The sequence below is a fragment of the Nyctibius grandis genome, chromosome 10 (assembly GCF_013368605.1).
Source record: "Nyctibius grandis isolate bNycGra1 chromosome 10, bNycGra1.pri, whole genome shotgun sequence".
Classification (NCBI taxonomy): domain Eukaryota; kingdom Metazoa; phylum Chordata; class Aves; order Nyctibiiformes; family Nyctibiidae; genus Nyctibius; species Nyctibius grandis.
Genome location: NC_090667.1, coordinates 9484135 through 9502050, shown reverse-complemented (window position 1 = coordinate 9502050; position 17916 = coordinate 9484135). Strand labels below are relative to the sequence as shown.

General features: G+C 66.7%; 2 protein-coding genes across 2 annotated transcripts; one reads left to right on the top strand and one right to left on the bottom strand.

Annotated features, from left to right (window-relative positions):
• Positions 1-1539: 1539 nt before the first annotated feature.
• On the top strand, positions 1540-4669 carry GPRIN1 (G protein regulated inducer of neurite outgrowth 1). Its single transcript, XM_068409268.1, has 4 exons — positions 1540-1553; positions 1663-1822; positions 2958-3052; positions 3250-4669. Exons 1-4 carry the CDS (start codon positions 1540-1542, stop codon positions 4667-4669), a joined length of 1689 nt encoding a protein of 562 aa, XP_068265369.1.
• Positions 4670-6860: 2191 nt separating this feature from the next.
• Positions 6861-16385, bottom strand: CDHR2 (cadherin related family member 2). The gene is made up of 31 exons (XM_068409400.1): positions 16340-16385; positions 15863-15928; positions 15633-15772; positions 15310-15363; positions 14983-15072; positions 14319-14408; positions 13869-13991; positions 13648-13791; positions 13430-13505; positions 13120-13226; positions 12810-13040; positions 12563-12718; positions 12188-12355; positions 11854-11915; positions 11516-11756; positions 11174-11410; positions 10847-10916; positions 10145-10759; positions 9809-9880; positions 9473-9522; positions 9208-9359; positions 8905-9007; positions 8736-8824; positions 8431-8505; positions 8234-8311; positions 8094-8154; positions 7863-7987; positions 7590-7703; positions 7344-7421; positions 7172-7238; positions 6861-6977 (listed from the first exon to the last, which is right to left on the bottom strand). The coding sequence occupies exons 1-31, from the start codon at positions 16383-16385 to the stop codon at positions 6861-6863; spliced, it is 3897 nt and encodes a 1298-aa protein (XP_068265501.1).
• Positions 16386-17916: the final 1531 nt, after the last annotated feature.

Below are 17916 nucleotides of genomic sequence, written 5' to 3'. Positions count from 1 at the left end.
GCCGGCGGCCCCTCCGCCGAGGGAGAACGCGCTTTTAAGGCAGCTGCCTGACTCCTTGCGCGCCGGCAGCGCGGGAGTGCGTTGCCAAGGCAATGGGGACCATCTTACTCATCCTCCTCCCTATTGTTCTCCTGCCAGACCCGAGGTACCCGGGTAGGGAGAGGAGGAGGAGGAGGCAGCCGGCCTGGGATGAAGGCTGCCTGTGGGGAGGGGAGGATGCTCCCCGCGACCCCCCTGGCCAGCCCCAGTGGGGATGGGGACGCGCTGGGTGCCGAGGTGCCGGTGGGGACCGGAAGAGCGGCTGCGGGCGGAGCTGAGAGTGGCGGGTGGAAGCAAATGGCAGCAGGATGCGGCCCCGCAGCCCCCTGCCCTGCGGCAAAGCCCCGGCCAGGGGATGGGGGACATTTCGGTCCCCTCCTCGGCTGGGACTTGATCCTGCCCATGGTGTCACTTGTCACTCCCAGGGTCTGTGCCCAGGCTTGGGTCTGGTCCCACACATGGCAGCGTGGGATGTACCCCCATACCTATGCCCCACACCACACCCCACTCCCACTGCAAGTGGGCAACTGGGCCCAGTCAGTGCTGCGGGACTGGGACCAGCACACAGGACCATGGATGGGAACGAACACCTTAAGAGGGACACACACTGATGGGTGCAGTGTTGCACCCCCCTGCACCATCCACCTCATCCACCCATTGGGGTGCCCGGCGGTGACATGCGGGTGCCCCACTCTACCCCAGGGAGGGTAAACCAACGCTTTTTATTTTATTTCCATATCCTGCCTCCCTATTTTTAGCCTTCGGGGTTTTGTTCCAGCCTAGCTGTTTACTGGAAGGAGCATTTCCAACCTTCCTTGTCTCCAAGCAACCAGGTGTGACAGCTCCCATTGAGCTACCCTCACCCTATAGATCTATAGGGTCGGGGCAGGGGGGGATGCTAACGTTTGGGGTTGCTAACCCGTCTTGGGGTTATCGTTAGCATCCCCCCCGCCCCGACCCTATAGATCTACATCCTCGGGGCAGGATCCTCGAGGATCCTGGCACTGTAGGGTGATGGAGGGGCAGCTGGGGGGATTTTTGGGGGGGATGCTGGAGGGGTTTTGGGGGGGCTGCAGGCGAGGCGAGCAGGCCGCCTTCCCCCCGCAGCGGCAGCGGGAGTGCGTGGGAAGGAGTTAGACAAAGCCTGAGCCCGGGAGTGGAGGCAAGAGCTGCCGGGAGGGAGACGGGGACGTTCTCCCCTCCCCGTCCTCCCCCACCCTTGGGTGAGGGGTGCACGGGAGCCCGCCTCCATCCCCACCGCGGTGGCACGTTGTCCCCGTCCCTCGGGCTGGTTGGGGTGCAGCCCCCCCGCCCCCGACCCCCTGGTGATGCTCGGGAGGGAAGCGGCCGTCTCCATCACCAGGTAGGAGGGGGGAGTGGGCTCTGTGTCGCTGTCACCCCCACCCACGGGACCCACGCTAAGGGTCGGGGGACCCACGGGGTGGGTCCATGTGCCCCGCTGTGCCCGGGGCGATCGTCCCTGGGGGATACGGGGCGGTGATGCCGGCGGGGGGGTACCGGGGGGGCTGTGGGGTGATGGGGCGCTTCCCGGGCGGGGCCGGTGGGGTGACAGCGATGACACCGGGGGGGTATGGTGCCGTGACCCCCCCACGCTCCCCGCAGCAACCGGCCCTCCCTCACCTCCCCACCGGGGCCCGGGGGTACCGGTACCGCCCCCGCCGCCGCCGCCGCCCCACGCATGCTCGCCACCGCTGCCGCCGCCGCGCCGGAGCCGAGCGGAGCGGGACGGGACGGGAGCGGGCGGGAGGAGCCGCCGCCGCAGGTAACGGCGGCCCCGGGGCGCACGTGGCGGGGCCGGTACCGGCACCCCCAGGGCGGAGGTGGCGGGGGGGTGTCACGCCGCGGGCCCCGGGACGGGCGGCGGGGGCGGCCTGTCCCCGGCCGGAGCTGCCACGGGGGCGGCTTTGTCCGGGGCTCGGCCGGGGAACCGGGGCCGGGGCGTGCACACGCGTGTCCGTGCGTGCGGGTGTGCCCGTAGCCGCGTGCCGGCGTGTGCGTGTCTGCGCGTGTGCACACGCGTGTCTGTGCGTGTGCTCGTGCCTGCGCGTGTGCACACGCGTGTGCCGGGGCTCGCAGCTCCTCCGTGGGGCGGCGGTACCGGGGCAGCACGCCCAGCCCCGGCCCGGACAGGGCGCCCACAGCCCCTCGGGTGTAGGGTGCTGTCAGGGCAGGTGGGGGTGCGGGGCGGCCCCCCGGGAACGGGGTGCTGCGTGGGCAGACAGAAACGGGGCGGGGGGTCGTTGCCTCCGAGGCCCTGGCGCGGCGAGGGGGCTGTGGGGAGGTCGGTGCCAGCCTGGTCCCGGCTCCTGCCCTTCCCTTGGAGGGGACTCGCTCGGCTCCCGCCGTGCCTGCTCGGCTCTGCCCTCTCCGGGACCCACGAGTGGCCGTGGCCGGAGGCACGGAGTGCCCCAGGGCTGCGGGACGCCTGTGCTCCCAGCTCCGGGGGGACCCGCTGGCACTGGCAGAGCTGGGGGGCTCCCGGAGAGCTCGGGGCTTTCTGCCGTGCTCCTGCTGCGGGGCTGCCCCACGGGGCCGGCTGGGTGACACCAGCCTGTGTCCCCCAGCCGTGCCGGGTGCCTGCCCGCAGCCAGCTCTGCGCGGCACGGCCGGAGCTCGGCGCACCCTCGACACGGGCCGTGGGCGCTGAGCGGGGGTTCCTGTGGCCGGGGGACACGCGGCACTCCCAGCTCCAGGGACGCTGGTCCCGGTGAGGGGAGGGAAGGGCTCGGGCTGCCCCGCGCCCCTGCCGTGCCCTGCAGCTCCCCTTGGCCCCTGGGCCTGGCTCGCCCTCACCCCACGCTGTGCCCAGCTCCCCACAGGCAGGTGGGTGTGCTGAAACCCCCCCGTCTCTCAGCCGGGTGCCCAGGGCCGCGCTCCAGCTGCCGCTCTCTCCGCAGGGGTGCCTGCGCCTCGTCCCCCCGCTCCGGCAGCCGCAGCAGCGCCTGGATCCCGCTCCCAGTCCGGCTGCGCCGGGGGAAGGCTGGCTTTTACGGTAGGCGGCCGACACCGTTCCTCCTGTCCCGCAGGGCCGGGCACCGGGTGCTACCACGCAGGCTGTGCCGGGGCCGGTGGGTGCTCCGGGCGGCCACCCAACCTGTTGTCACGGGCAGAGAAAAAGAGTTGGCAGCCGAGGGGGGCTGGGGGTCTGTGCGCTGCTCCCCCCTCACTGCCCCATCCTCTCTCTTGCAGACCCGCAGTGGGACTAGCATGGGAGCAGCCTTCCCCGGGCATGGGCAGCGCTAAGGACCCCGAGGGGCTGCGGCTCCTGAGCCGCCAGGCCGGGGCTGAGGATGCCTGCGAGCCCGGCACCAGCTCCCCCGGCTGCCCGCCAGCGGGTGAGTGCCTGCCCGGCTCCGGCTGTGCCGCGGAGGGCCGTGCCATGAGGACCTGCTGCGCGGCTGAGCCGGAGGCCCAGGGCACCGTGGCCAGCCCGGCGGTGGAGAAGGCGGCGCCCTCGCCAACAGGGCCGGCTCCTGGCACGCTTCTCCCGGACGCCGGCGTGGAGCCGAGCGCGGCGGCAGTGACGGGGAGCTGCGGGGGACCAAGCGGCGCTGGCCCTGCCTGCGGTCCCACGGGGATGGGGGGCCCTGGCACCCAGAAGGAGGATGCAGCCCCCGTGCCCCCCCTGCCCGAGCCCTGCCTCAAAGCGCCCAGCAAGGACACGGGGAGCGCGCCGGCTCCTGCCAAACACGTGGCGTTTGCAGCGCCCACGGTGGGTGCCGCAGCGGTGGAGCTGCCAAGCCAGGAGCAGCCCCAGGGTGGCACGGGGACGTCCCCGGGCACTGCACTCCAGCCGGGGGGCGGTGGGGCTCCCAAGCACCCCCAAGGGGGCACGGCAGACCCCCCTGGCACCAGCACTGCGGGGAGCGGGGGCCGAAGCGAGCCAGGGCCGAGCCCCGCCACCCTGGGCCAGGGCAGAGCCGAGGGGAGCCCAGCCTGGGGTGCGGACACCGGGGGCAGCCAGCAGCCCCGGACAGCCAAGCTGCTCTGCGAGTCCTACTCCTTCGAGGTGACCCCACCGCAGGACACCGGGACGCAGGACACGGGGACGCAAGTGGACAGCCGAGCGTCCCTGGTGTCGGTGGCCTTGAGCCCCATGAGCCCCCCGGGTGGGGATGCTGCCTTCACCTTCCCCAAGAGAGAGCCGGGCTCTGCTGCCACCCCACGCCTGGAGCCCTCCAAGAAGGACGCAGAGATGCAGGTGTCCATGCCCGTGGAGACCCGCTCGGTGGCCACCGGGCCCATGACACCGGTGGCCAAATCCCCGCAGACCTCGTACCCCGAGGTGCACGTGAAGGGGACGGTGGCGGAGGAGGCTCCGGAGCCCATCCGGGAGGTGAGCTGGGATGAGAAGGGGATGACGTGGGAGGTGTACGGGGCCTCCATGGAGGTGGAGGTGCTGGGCATGGCCATCCAGAAGCACCTGGAGAAGCAGATCGAGGAGCACGGGCGGCAGGTGGTGATGACCCCACAGAGCACCCGCTCCGGCTCCATCAAGGGAGCCCCCCGCAAAGGCGAGGCCAAGAGGCAGCCCAGCGTCTTTCGGGCTCTGCTGCAAAACGTCCGGCGGCCCCGGTGCTGCTCCCGCACCGGCCCCGCCACGGAGTGAGCTGCTGCCCGCGCCGGCGGGGCAGGGGTGCCATGGGGAGGGGTGTCTACCCCGGCGTCCCAAGACACCCGCTGCCAGCGTGCAGGGCTCCTGGGGCCAGGCTGGGCGGTGATGGAGCACTGCACACTGGGGCAAGGTGTCTCCTTCGCCGGGGGTCCCCCCGCCAGCCTGGGGTCCCCCTGCCAGCCTGGCCCCACGGAGGTGTCCCGGGACATGAGGCTGGTGCCACATCTCTGTGCTTGGTGGCTTTTTTTAGCATGAGGAAGCACATGACTCCTTCCAGCCGGAGGCAGCTGCTCCCAGGGCATCTCCTGCCCGTGGCACAGGTCTGGTGATGGCTCAAGGTGGGCACAGGCAGGTCGCTGCTGGCTCCCCCGAGCTCTGGCCTGGCTTGTGCCCTGGGCAGCAGCATCATTCCCGGTGCTGGAGAGATGCTGGTGCATCATGGTGCCGCCACTTCACCTGCCCAGGGCTCAGCCATGTTCTGACCAGCCCATGGCCACGCACATGCGGGTCCCCGTGGCTGCCCAGGGTGGGGACGACCAGCCCTGCTGGCCACAGCCCTGTCCTCTCTGCCCCACTGCCGCGCCGTGGGTGCCCCGGAGCTGGGAGGACACGGCCACGCGGGGCACTGAGACAGATCTCAGATGGGAGAGCCTGGGGCCAGCCGTGCCTGTGATGGAGAGCCACTTGTCCCCATCACCATGGCTGGAGGTGCTTGGGAGGTCTGTCCCCATAGCCCTGAGCCCCCCCTGCCCGGGGACCTGCCGGGGGGCTGCCATCAGAGCCTGGGGCACGTCCTCCCCATGGCTGGCGGTGGGGATGGCGCCTGCACTGCCGCCGGGCCTGTCCAGCCACCCCGTGTGCCAGGGATGTGGACACGTGTCCCTGTGCGGGTCCCTCCAGCCCTGCTGGCTGCTCTCCCCCCGGCAGCCGGGGACGCACCGCCTGCGAAGCGCTGCCACTTTTTACAGCTGGGGTTTTACAGGGCGGGGGGCGGGCGGGGGCTTTTATTGAACCGTGTTTGCTTTTTTGGAGCTTTTTAAGAGACACTTTCAGCCGTGCACATCCTGCCTGGAGCCACCTCCTCCCTGGTGGCCTGTGGGGCCGTGACCCTCTTTTCAAACACTTTTCCTACTTTGCCTGCACCCCGCGGGGCTGGAGAGTGTCGGGAGCGAAGGGTCGGCGCGCAGCAGGGTGAGCGTCCCCGTGGCCGGGTGAGCATCCCCGTGGCCAGCAGCACCGCGGCATCCTGCCGGGATGCAGGACCTGGCCCCTCCAGCCTGGCCCCGTGCGCAGGACTGGCCCCGCAGTGCCGCAGCGGGGGGGGCCCAGGCCAGTGCCCAGCGCCCGAGGGGCAGGAGGCTGCAAATGGGGGGTGCTTGGGGAGCTGCACCATCCGCTCTGGGCAGAGGTGCAGGAGGGCTCGAGGTGCTGGGGGCACCAGTGCAGCTGCTTCCCTTGTTTAAGGGGCAAGTCTTGCCCAACCCCAAACCTGCCTTGTACATCCTGGGCTCGTCCTGGCCCTGTGGGGCTCTCTGGCCCTGTGAAGGGCTCACTGAAGCGCCCAGTGCCCGCTCTGTGCCGCGGCGCTCGCCGCGAGCCAGCTCTTCCCTGTGCCTTGGGCTGCGGGAGCGGTGCCACAGCCATACAGGGATGACCAGGAGCCCTGGGGCATCCTCCTGCCACCCTGCCCCGGGTTGTCCCCCACCTCCAGCCCTGCGCTGCCAAGCTGCGGCACACCTTCGTCACCTACTTTGTTCTATTTTTTTCCTCTTTGTTTCTTTTTTTTGGGGGTGGAGGGGAGGAAGGGGGCGGGAGGACCAACCTGTCAATGTGGATGTTGGGTAATAAAACCTTGCACAAACCTCTGCGTGGGGCTGCCTGCACCTCCCTCCCCCAGGGCTGAGCGGGGACAGGGGACAGTGGGGCAGCCCAGGGAAGGGTCCTGGGGACAAGAAGCCAAGCTGAGCCCCGCAGTGGCACTCACCTTCCCCTCCAGCACCAGCCTGGCCCAAAACCAGCACCTTGTGTGGGGAGAGATGACCCCCAAGTTGGCTGAGCCCCCGGGCAGATGGCCACAGGACACCATGACCCACATGGGACAGGTTTATTGCCATCCTCTGACCACAATATCACCAAAGCAGCTGCCCGAGTCCCGCTCCGGCCCTGATGCTCCCCGTGTGCCCGCTCACAAGTCTGTGGTGGTGAAGGTGGTGTTGATGTATGCTGTTTTGGTGGGCTCCTTCAGGTTCAGGGCGGCCACCAGCACCTCTTCATCGGTGTGGTCTGTCAGCTGCACCTTGCCCTGATGCAAGAGGAGAGCGTGGTCGGAGGGGATGGGGACAGGGACGCTCCTGTCCTTCCCAGGAGCTGGGGGCTGTCAGGGGGATGGAGAGGAAGGGACATGAGGGGTCCAGGAGCCCAGGGACCACAGCAGAGAGGAGGGGACGCGGAGTACAGTGGCAGGACTCCCTGCTGGGCACCAGCAGCTCTTTGCACGCTCACCTTGGCCTTGACATTGTCATCCCCGGGTGCATCTACTGTGTTTTCATCCAGGGAATTCATGCTGTGGAGAGTGGAGGGTGGGGGGTAGAAGAGGGCCTGGGCACTGGCAGTGTGGGGACACAGGGTGACGGCCCCCTGGCCTTCGGGACCTGTCTGCAGAGCTCACCTGGCCACAGAGCTGGAGTCCTCGTGAAATCCCAGGTCGTTGGAGGGATCGAGCGAGAGGTTCAGCATGGGGTTGGCCCTGGCCAGGGATGGGTGGCAGGTGAGACACTGCCCCATGGGGCTGCGGGGTCAGCCCAGGGCAGCCCTGTCCCCCAGGCAGGAGGGCTCTGACAGTGACCCCTGCAGCCCCTGGGTGTGGGGACACGCCTGGGCTCTCCCCTCCTGCTGCAGGGAGCCCCCCACTCACCCCTCTGCATTGTACTGGTTGGTCCCGGGGATGCCGGCTCCTTGCTGCGCCATGGCAGGGCTGAACGTCGTGGCCACCTTCAGAGCCTTCATCGCACTCAGCTTCCTCTTGTAGCTGCAAAGCCCAGGGATGGGGCGGGTGAGAGGGGCAGGGGGGAGCTGGGCTGTGGGATGGGGTGGGCAGGAGCGGGGTGGAGGGTAGGGATGGGTCTGGGGGTGCCAGTGAGGATGGGTGTGGTGGGGGGGAGCCAGGGGAGTGCGGGTGGTGTGGTACCTCCTGGTGGTGAGAACCAAGACCAGGGTCATGATGAGGATGACGATGAGCAGGAACGCCGCCAGCCCTGCGATGATGCCGATCAGCTCCGTCTCCCTGGTGGGCTTCGCCACCTCCCCAGGGCCCTGGTGTGGAGCAGGGGTGAGGGCACAGCCCCGGCCAGCGGACCCCCCCTCCAGCCCCACACAGGGCTGGTGCCCTCTCCCTGTGCCCTTGCCCAGCCCCACTCACGATGACGGCCAGCCCCAGCTTCACCAGCTCAGCCAGGACCAGCGGGTCAGACTGTATGAGCCTGCCAAGGAAAGCGGAGGGTGAGCAGCTGGGCTGGTCTGGGCGTGTGGTGGTGCCCGTGCACAGCCCCCGGCACGCACACGCTCAGCTGGTTGACGTCCAGGGCGGTGCCATTGCTGTAGACGAAGTACGCCTCCATCACCGACTTGGCTTCCACCCTGCGGGATCAAAGAGATGGGGTGAGCGGGGTGCAGGGCACGGTGCCCTGCCCCAGGATGACCCTCCTCTGATGCCACCACCACGTCCCCTTCCCCACCACCTGCACGACCCCACTCACTGGGAGGCACGGGTGTCCTCCATGCTCCGGATGGCCACCACGTAGACCCCTGCCTTGGTTGCGGTGGTCAGGGCCCTAGGAACAGGAGGGATGGAGGGAGGCTGGGCCGGGCATCCCACTGCTCCACTTGTGGGCATGGGAAGTGGCTGGACCCCCTGCAGCCCCTGGCTCCAGTGGGGACCTGCCTGCCCCGTCCCCTTCACGGTCCGTGAAGCTGGTAGACACGGTCGGTGGGTCCTGGCCTGCAAGCTCGTGTCCCCGCTGCACGGCCATGGATCTCCCCGCCCCAGCCCGGCACCCCTTACACTTTGATATTTTCGGAGTTACTCTGGACTTCATCCACTGCCGTCAGGAACTGGAGGCGAACGCGGTAGCTCTGATCCACCGCGAAGATCTGTGTGGGGAGAGCCGGGGTGAGCGGGGCTGGGCAGGGCGCAGGGCATCCCCAGATGAGGGGACAGGGGTGACACTCACGTTCAGCACTGTCTGTGCTGTGTGCACTGGTGCCTCGCCATCCTGAGCCTCCACCGTCACCTGGTACTGCCCCTTCAGCGAGCCATCGAGGTTGCTGGCCACCCTGCAAGGACGGGGACATCAGTGATCTCGTGGGACATCCCCGGGAGGGCACCGCCATCCCCCAAGCTCCACCCTGGCACCAGGGCAGGACCCCAGGATGGCTTTGTCCCTTCGCCAGCCTGCACCAGCCCTGCCTGCACCTTGCAGCAGGCAGGAGCCAAGCTGTGTTCCCCCCGCCCCAGCCCAGACCCATGGCCTCACTGGATGCTCCCGACGTAGATGTCCTGCTCGGGTGTCGTCACCACCTTGAAGAGGTTCTCGAAGGGCCGGCTGACCCCATCGTCCTCCAGGAGCACCACACTGACAATGGAGAAGGTGATGGTTCCCCTCAGCCCCGAGTCAGCGTCTGTGGCCTGCAGGGACAAAGCGTGGCAGGAGCACGGACGGGAATGGCCACCGCCTGCCCATGGCAGGGATGAGCGAGCCCGGCTCCACAGACTGGGAGCTCCTCATCCCAGCTCCTCACCTTCACGGTAGCCACTTGCAGGTCCACAGGAGAGATTTCAGGGACAACCACTGCCGGGGACAGACAGACGGACAGCACGGTCATGCTGGTGTGCAGCCAGGGTTGCTGCAGACCCCACATCCTGCACAGCCCCGGGGCTCAGCAGAGCTCTGAGCATCCCCCCACTGCCCTCGGCCCCACGGCCTTCATGGAAAGCATCGAGTAACCCCAGCCTGGCCCCTGCACCTCTCACAGCCCTGCCCTGGCTGGGGGAAGGTCCCCACCGGTGGGGAGCGTGGCAGAGCATGTGCAGGTGCAGAGAGGAGCCCACAGGACACAAGAGCCCCAGCTGCTCACCAAAGGTCTCCAAGATAGGCAGGAAGACTGGCGCGTTGTCGTTCACATCGGTGATGAAGATCCTCAGGGTTTCTGCAAATGTCCCAAAAGCAGAGCTCCAGTCACCAACAGAGCAGCCCTGCAGCACCCTCCTCTGCTGCCCGTGGGAGCTCCATCCTCCCAGTGGGCTCAGGTCCCTGTGGCAGGGACCAAACGAGCTGGGGACACTCTCCCTCCATCGCCAAACTGCCCAGCTCCTGCCCTGCTCCCCACAGCTCCTCCTGGGAGGTGGGAGAGGCAGGTCCACCACCCACCATGCCCAGCGGTGGTGGAAGGAGTGGGGCGTGGGTGCCATACCATTCTGGCTGTAGCGGTTGCCCTTCTCGGTGTACAGGTCCTCAGCCCGCAGCGTGAACACCACCCTGTCACACAGCTCGTAGTCAATCTCCGAGCTGTTCACCAGCACCGAGCCGTTGGGCGCCAGCAAGAACCAGTCCCAGCACACCTCCCCAGCACTGCTCGCCCCCTTGAAGCAGGCGACCGCCAGCTCCTCGAAGACCAGTGAGTGGTTGGTGTCTGGGTCGGAGGCGGACAGCGTGTGGACCACACCCTGCTGCGTGCCGTTCTCGCTCACATCCACGTCCTTCAGCGAGGCCGGCAGGATGGTGGGGGGCTCGTCATTGACATCTAGGATGTGGACCACCACCGAGACGTTGGCAGTGTCCCCCACATTGTCCGCGGCTGTGTTCTCCGCCAGCACCACCAAGGAGAAGAACTTCTGCTGTAGAGTGTCATAGTCCAGGGACATGTCGGGGTCCACAGACAGCTGCCCACCATAGTGCCCTGGCCCCAGGTAGGATGAGCGGATCAAGAAGTTGCTGGAGCCAGTGCCCCTCTGAAGTAGGAAGGAAATGCGGGAATTGATCTCCGTTCGGTCAGCATCTGTGGCCTCCACCTCACCCACGAGGGACCCTGCAGGTGGAGACAGACACTCAGTGGCCAGTGGGCACTGACTCCAGGACACCGCTGGTCCCATGAGCCTGGTCATGCAGCTTCTACCTGGAGAGTCTTCAAAAACTGAGAAGTCATAGGACTGGTTGAGGAACATGGGTGCATTGTCGTTCACGTCCTGCAGGAGATAAAGTCCATGGTTGCAGCCGCTCCAGGAAACAGGGTCCCCCACAGCTGGCTGGGGCCAGGAGCGTGGAGGCACACAAGCCCTCTCCTGCCTCTTGGCATCAATTATTCCCTCTGCCCCCACAGAGAATCTGGGGACACAGTGCCCCTGCCATGGCCAGGGATCCCACGTCCCCCCTCCCTGCCTTTACATCCCAGCTCTAAGCCTCCGCCTGCCCCAGCGTGTCCCTGCTTGTGCCCAGGGCTCACCCCCACAGTGATGGTGACGTTCACTGTGGTGCTAAGCTGTGGCACGCCATGGTCGTACACCTCCACCGTCACCACCATCTGCCCCCGCTCATCTTCCAAGGCCTCACGGTCCAGCGGCTCTCTGCTGTGCATCTCACCCGTGGCTGCATTGATGGTGAAATTGTTGCTGAATGGTCCTGGCAAGATCCTGAAGCCCAACTGACTGTTGGGGTTGCCAGGCTCGTCGTTGTCAATGGCCTGAAAAGGTCAGAGGTTGGAACGGGGCTGTCTGGCAGTTTGGGGACAGTCCCTGCTCCTCTCCAACAGCCCCCCATCGTCCTCTCCACGTCCAGCAGCACATACCTGGATCTGCGTGCTGACGTTCTGCCCCTCTTCTACCGAGATGAAGTAGGAGCCGGTGATGATGGGCGCCATGTCATTTTCGTCCAGCACGGTGATCTCCAGCACAGTGGTGCCCACCAGGTTGCCCCCATCCTTGGCCTGGAGGTTGGCGTAGTAGATGGAGCGAGTCTCCCGGTCCAGCAAGCTCCCGTTCTGCACCAGCACTGCCCCGGTCGTGGCATTCACCGTGAAGATTTTACGGCTACGGCACATACGGAGCTGTCACCAGGGCTCAGGCCTGGACCCTCCTCGCCGGGATGAAGTCCCAGTCATGGCTGGCCGTGCCCCTACATACATACATGCTCTCTGGGAGCAGCTGGTAGGTGATCTGGCCCAGGACACCGCTGTCCGGATCATAGGCCTAAAACAGAGAGAAAGAAGCATCCGGTCAATCCACCTCAGCCCCCAGGGCAGTGACTAGTCTGGGACACCAGCTGCTGGCAGTGAGCACCCCAAAAACGTGGCCCTGATGGGCACATGGTCCCACACCCTGTGTGCCCGCTGGCACTGCCTCCTTCCCATGTGCATGGAGAGAGCAGTGCCCTCAACACGAGCTGCACTAGCAGTGCCAGGCGTGCCCAGTGCCCTGCTTGGGGGCCATAAGCTGTGCCTGCTCCCTGCCCAGCGCCTGACCGTGATGTTTGGGGCGATGACGGTGCCAGCAGGGCTGTTCTCCATCACACTCAGGTTGTAGGTGCTCTGGGGGAACTCAGGGATGTGGTCGTTGCTGTCAATGAGATCAATGGTCACGGTGGCCATGGAGCAGCAGTCCGTGGGGTTCCCTGTGTCATTAGCAACAATCTGCAGGATGGAGAAGGGACAGTGTCTCGCATGGGTCCCCAAGCATGAGACAGAGACCTGTCACACTCCAGCCCAGCTCCTCTGAACCAAACAAGCTGCCAGGGCACAGCCATGTTCTGCTTTGGCTTTTGAACCCTGCAGGAGAAGTGCTGTGTCCCCGCTGTGCCCTGGCATATGCAGGGAGCAGGGACTGTCCCCACGGCGAACCTGCACCACCATGACATGGCTTATCTCGTAGTCCACAGAGGATGGGTCTTGCACCAGGAGCTGGACCTCCCCCGTGCCCACGATTCTTGTGGGGGAGACAGTGAAGGCACTGGCATTCGGACCCTGCAGGTACAGCTCATAGCTGCTGTTGATGCCCTGCCAGGGAGAGACACACAGGAGTGAGGGTGGGTGGTGCAGCCAGGCCAGGCCCCTGCACCCCAGCCCAGCCCCCTGGACAAGCTCCCACCTTGTCTGGGTCATGGGCCACGATGCTGAGGTTGGACACGGGCAGTCTGGTGGAGGAGTGCTCTATGATGTTGCCCCTGAAGTTGTCCTGGGCACTGGTGGAGAAGTTGCAGCTGGGAAGAGAGCAGTGGTAGAACTGGGGCTTGTTGTCATTGACATCAGTCACCACAACTGTCACCAGCGTGCTGGTCTGCGACACATTGCCGTGGATGTCCAAGTTCTTCTCACGCGCCTGGGCAGGAGGAGAGAGCAGGTCAGAGGGGCCCAGGGAGAGGAAGAGGATGGGGTTCCCCTTGCTGCCTCCTACTCACCATGACCTCCAGCAGCACTTCCTCACTTGGCAGCTGCTCACGGTCCAGGTGTCCACTCACAGTGATGGTGCCCGTCGTGGCACCGATAGCAAAGGGGACGCTGGCGTCTAGGGCAAGGGGACAGCAGGAACCAGGTGCAGCCACTGGGAACCGCAGGCCTGGCCCTGTATCTGCCAGCAGGGCAGGCTGGCAGCGCCCAGGAGCCCACAACCAGTCCCCATGGTGCCCCTTGCTGCCTGATCACCCACCCTGCCCATCCCACCCTGCCACTGCTCAGACCCTGCCCATCCTGCCCTACCCCATCACTCACTGGTGATGCTGTAGGAGATCTCATCATTCACCCCCGTGTCTCTGTCCATGGCAGTGACAGTCAGCACAGTGGTGCCCTGCGAGGACATGGCCGTCAGGACAGGACCCATGATGTCTCCAGCCACCCCCATGCCTGGTAGCCCAGAGACCCCGGGGTGTTAGAGCCCCCAGGGAGGGCCAGGGGTAGGGACATGCTGCTGGGGCAGGCGGGCTCCTTACCAGGGCGCAGTTCTCGGGCACGGAGCCAGAGTAGGGCTCGTTGAGGAACCGTGGTTCCAGGTTGGGCAGGTCACGGATGGTCAGGGACAGGTAGGCTGAGCTCTGCTGGAAGGTCAACACATTGTGCAGCAGCCCTCCGCCGTCCTGGGGAGCAGAGCGCCCGTTAGTCCCATGGCACCCTTACCTGCCAGCCCTGCACCCCCGGCCTGTCTGGCCCCCACCTTGGCGAGGATCTTGAGCTGATAGAAGGTGTTCTTGGCATAGTCCAGCGAGCCGTTGAGCACCACGCTCCCGTTGGGCAGGATGTAGAAGAGCCAGCGATTCTTCACGCTGTCTGGGATCACCTGGGCAGGGGACATCACCCCGTGTCACCAAGGCAGTGAGCAGAAGTGCCCCAGCAGAGATGGGAGCTCAAGCTCCATCCTTCTGCCAGGCTTGGCCCATGGGCTCTGGGGACCCCCTGCCACCTGTCTCGATCCCAGCTTGCAACTTCAGCACCTTGCATGCCCAGGGGGTGCAGAGCCAGCCCTCCTGACCCGACACATACCCGTGCTCCCCCAGAGCCATGGGGCTGTCCCCAGCCGGGTCCCCCAGTACCTCTGCCCCATGGGGGCAGCTCGGGGGTGGGTTTCGGGTATGGCACGCCCCACTCTGCAATGCACTGTGCTCACCTCCTCGATGCTGTAGCTGACTTTGGAGGCGTTCCCAGTGTCACTGTCATTGGCAAACACGGTGTAGACGATGCTGCCGAGTTTCATGGTCTGGGCACATAAGGGGGTGGTGGTGGCATCGCCCAGGAGAGCAGGGGAGGTGGTGCTGAGCCCAGCCCCTGCCAGCCCTGCTTTGGGGTGCTCTGGCCCTGCAGGGCTCCAGGGGCTGCCCAGTGCCATGGGCCATGCAGGGATGAGCTGCTGCCCTTGCTCGTGCTGGGCAGAGGCCAGGTCCCCCCTGCCACCCTCCCCTGGGGCTGCCGGGGGTGGGTTGGGCTCAGCCCTGCACCCCGCTTGCACCCTGATCCAGCCTCGCCCTGGCCCCGGCTGAGCGGCAGCTCAGGCACTCCCTGATCAGAAACTCATCGCGAGGGCAGAGTCCCAGCCACGTGCCCGCGCCCCAGGATGGCACAGAGGTGCCCGCCGGGAACTGCCCTGGCACGGAGCGCTCCCAGCTCAGCCGTGTCGGCTGCGCCATCGCCCCACGCCCAGGCACAGCGTCACCGCGCACCCAGGCGTGGGGTCACCCCGTTCCCGGCGCACCGCTGTCCCGCTGCCGGCACGTCCGTGCCACGGGAGCCGCCCCGCACCCCTGCCCTGCTGCCCACGGGTCCCAGGGAGGTACCTCGGGGATGGAGGCTTCGTACGGCAGGTACTGGAAGACTGGGGCATTGTCGTTACGGTCTTCCACGATGATTGTGAGTTTTCTGGAGATCTACCAGGTGTCAGGGAGGGTGCGGGGTGGGTGCGGGAGATGGTGCCTGGCAGAGCTGGGTGCAGCTCTGGCACCCCGTGCCCCACCCCGGCTCCGCAGCCAGCCAGCATCACCTACCCCTGGGCAAAGCCCACCTCCAGCCCCCTTCCCCACCGAGCCTTGTCCATGGCCCTGCTGAGACCCTGCTCCCCTCCCCATCACCCACTGCAGCCACCCAGCCCGTGCCCCGGCACTCACTGGTTCGTTGATCCCGTCAAATACGTGGACGGTGATGGTGAGCTTGGGCAGGAGCTGGGGGGACACGAGGCAGGACTTGGTCAGGGCCAGGTGGAGCTCCATCCTTGGATGGCTGAGCCCCAGCACCCTCCCACCCATCACCCCTGGGGGGGACGCTCCTCCCAGACGGCTCTCCCACACAGAGCTGGGCTTCAGGGCCAGGGTGTGACCCACAGTACCGCCGTGAGCAGCTCTCCCACAGGACTCATGGCTCTGCCCTCCATCCCCGTCACCCCAGACCCCTCAGCTCAGGCAGGGACATCTGCCCCGGTCTCTGCCCTCACCTCACGGTCCAGGGAGTTCCTCAGCGTCACGTTGCCTGTCTGGGCATCAACAGAGAAGTAGAAGGCCTCCGTCCCGCTGATGCTGTAGGTGAGCGGGTCCTTGTCGATGTCAATAGCCGTCAGCTGGAAAGCGTGCTGGCCTGGGGGCACAAGCAGTGTCAGCCCCTGCCCGAGGACACCCTGGCTGCTCCTCCTGCACGCCGGAGGCTCCCCAAGACTGCCCCACTCACCCAGCTGCAGGTCCTCGGGCACGTAGACGAAGGTCATGTTGAAGAAGGGGGCAGTGTTGCCTGAAACTACAAGGAGGAGGCATGCTGAGCACCACCCCTGCGCCAGGCTCTGCCTGCACCCTGCAGCCCCCCACCTGGCAGCACCTACCCAGCTCCAGCCCCAGTTCCTGGCCACGATTTGTGTCTCCAGGGAAGTCAGGGGAACCCGCCACCCCTCACCTTCCTCGTGCTCATCCCACACTTCCCACTTCTAGACCACGCTTGACCTCCAGCAGCACCCATGCTGGGTGCCATCCCAGCCCGCTCTGCCTTGCCCTGGGGCAGCAAGGTTGCCGTTGGGTCTCCAAGGTGCCAACAGGGTGGGCAGCTGTTTTGGGGATCCCAGCTGCCCTCAGGGAATTTGGAATGAGTAGCGGGGGCTGAAAGCACCTCCAACGCCTCCCACCCACCCGTGCCAGCCGCTGAGCAAGTCCTCACCTGCCATCAGGAGGAAGGGGAGCAGCACCAGCGAGCGCCATGCCATCCTGCCGGCGAGCCTGTGGGCACACACCGGAGAATGAGCACCTGGGGCTGACAGCTGCCTGCTCCCACCAGCCACCCTAAATCCCTCATGGGGAGCAGCCCCCGGGGCAGGAAGGGCTGTGGTGGGGACAGTCCCCTCCGCTGAGCCGGGCTGGTGAGCAAGCACCAGGCTCCATGCCAAACCCCTGGGCACAGGATCCCTGGGGACATGGCACGGAGGGACGGGGTTGGCCTCTGGGTGCTGGAGACCATGGGAGTCCTTGGGGATCCCAGGAGCCTCTCCTGGGCATGGCTGGAGGCTCCATCACTTGGGGTCAATGGGGCTACCCCAAGCAGTACTTGGAGCCCAGGAGCAACCTTGTGACACCACCGTGGTGCCACGGCCCATGGGCAGCCCCACAGCCGACAGACACCCCTGCCTCCCCCCGTGATGGACTGTGGTGCCCATGGGGGCTGGGGTTGGGGCCGACATCCCTTACCTGCGGCCGTGTCGCTGGGGATGCTGCCGGGCGGGCTGCTCTGTGCTCACAGCCTGACACCGCCAGAGACCTTTGCCTCCTGCACTAAACACGTTCATCAATTATTAACTGCAATTAAGGGGTGAGAAATCCCTCTCTCATCTCCCTTGTGCTCGTCACCAAGCTCCCGCCCAGTCCAGCCTCACATTCAGTCCCCAACCCCAGTCCCCTGGGTCCCCACATTGGGTGCCATCCCCCAGGATTCAGCCACCCCATCCTGCCCCCATGGGACTCTACCTCCCAGGAGGGATGCAGTGCCTGCAGGGATGCGGAGGGATCCCGAACCACCCCAAGGGACCTGAGAAGGGCTGGGGAAACGCCCCGCATTCCCTGGGCTGGGGACACCAGGGTCCCACCAGGACAAGGGGTGGGCATCAACCCAGTGGTGCAGCTACCGGGGAGGGTGCCTGGGGCCCTCTGTACCCCCTGCCACCCGCTCCCCTACCCAGGGGCTCAGCCCAGCCTCCCTGACCTACTTCGGACCCGCTGGGGACAAGGGCGGATTGTGCAGCTCCATTCAGGCAGAACAGGGCTGGGAGGTGGCGGGGGGGCATGGCCAGCCCTGGCCCTGTGGGACCCCTCCGTGGCCCTGGCCCCCTTTGCTCCTGTTCTCTGGGGAACCCCCGGGGTCTGGGTGCCCGGGAAGCTCTGGGGTCCCCCCCGACACCCAGCCTACTCCGAGGTCCCCGTCTCACCCCGCACCTGGGTAAGGGAACCCCCGAGAAGGGGCTACAGGGGGGCAGCCTTGGACGACCCCCTCAGATACCTCCAGGGCTGGTCCAGGATCCGCCCAGCCCCTGCGAAGGCTGCCCCGGGACACCCCACAGACACCCGTGGGCCGCCCGGGGATACCCCTGGAGCCCCCCAGGGCTGGCCCAGGACGAACTCCCTGAGCTCTCCGGGGCTAGTGCTGGACATCCCTCTGCAAACAGCGCCTGGGCCGTCCCGGGACCCCCAAGGGCTGGCCCGGGACCCCCAAGGGCTGGCCCGGGACCCCTTCCCCGGCACATCCCC

Coding starts and splice junctions, on each gene's coding strand:
- CDHR2 (XM_068409400.1), bottom strand. CDS start 16,385: ATGGCATGGCGCTCGCTGGTGCTGCTCCCCTTCCTCCTGATGGCAG. Junction 14,409..14,982: donor ACGAAGCCTCCATCCCCGAG/GTACCTCCCTGG, acceptor TTATGTGCCCAG/ACCATGAAACTCGGCAGCAT. Junction 11,757..11,853: donor CAGCTGCTCCCAGAGAGCAT/GTATGTATGTAG, acceptor TATGTGCCGTAG/CCGTAAAATCTTCACGGTGA.
- GPRIN1 (XM_068409268.1), top strand. Junction 1,823..2,957: donor GGGAGGAGCCGCCGCCGCAG/GTAACGGCGGCC, acceptor CTCTCTCCGCAG/GGGTGCCTGCGCCTCGTCCC. Junction 3,053..3,249: donor GGGGAAGGCTGGCTTTTACG/GTAGGCGGCCGA, acceptor TCTCTCTTGCAG/ACCCGCAGTGGGACTAGCAT.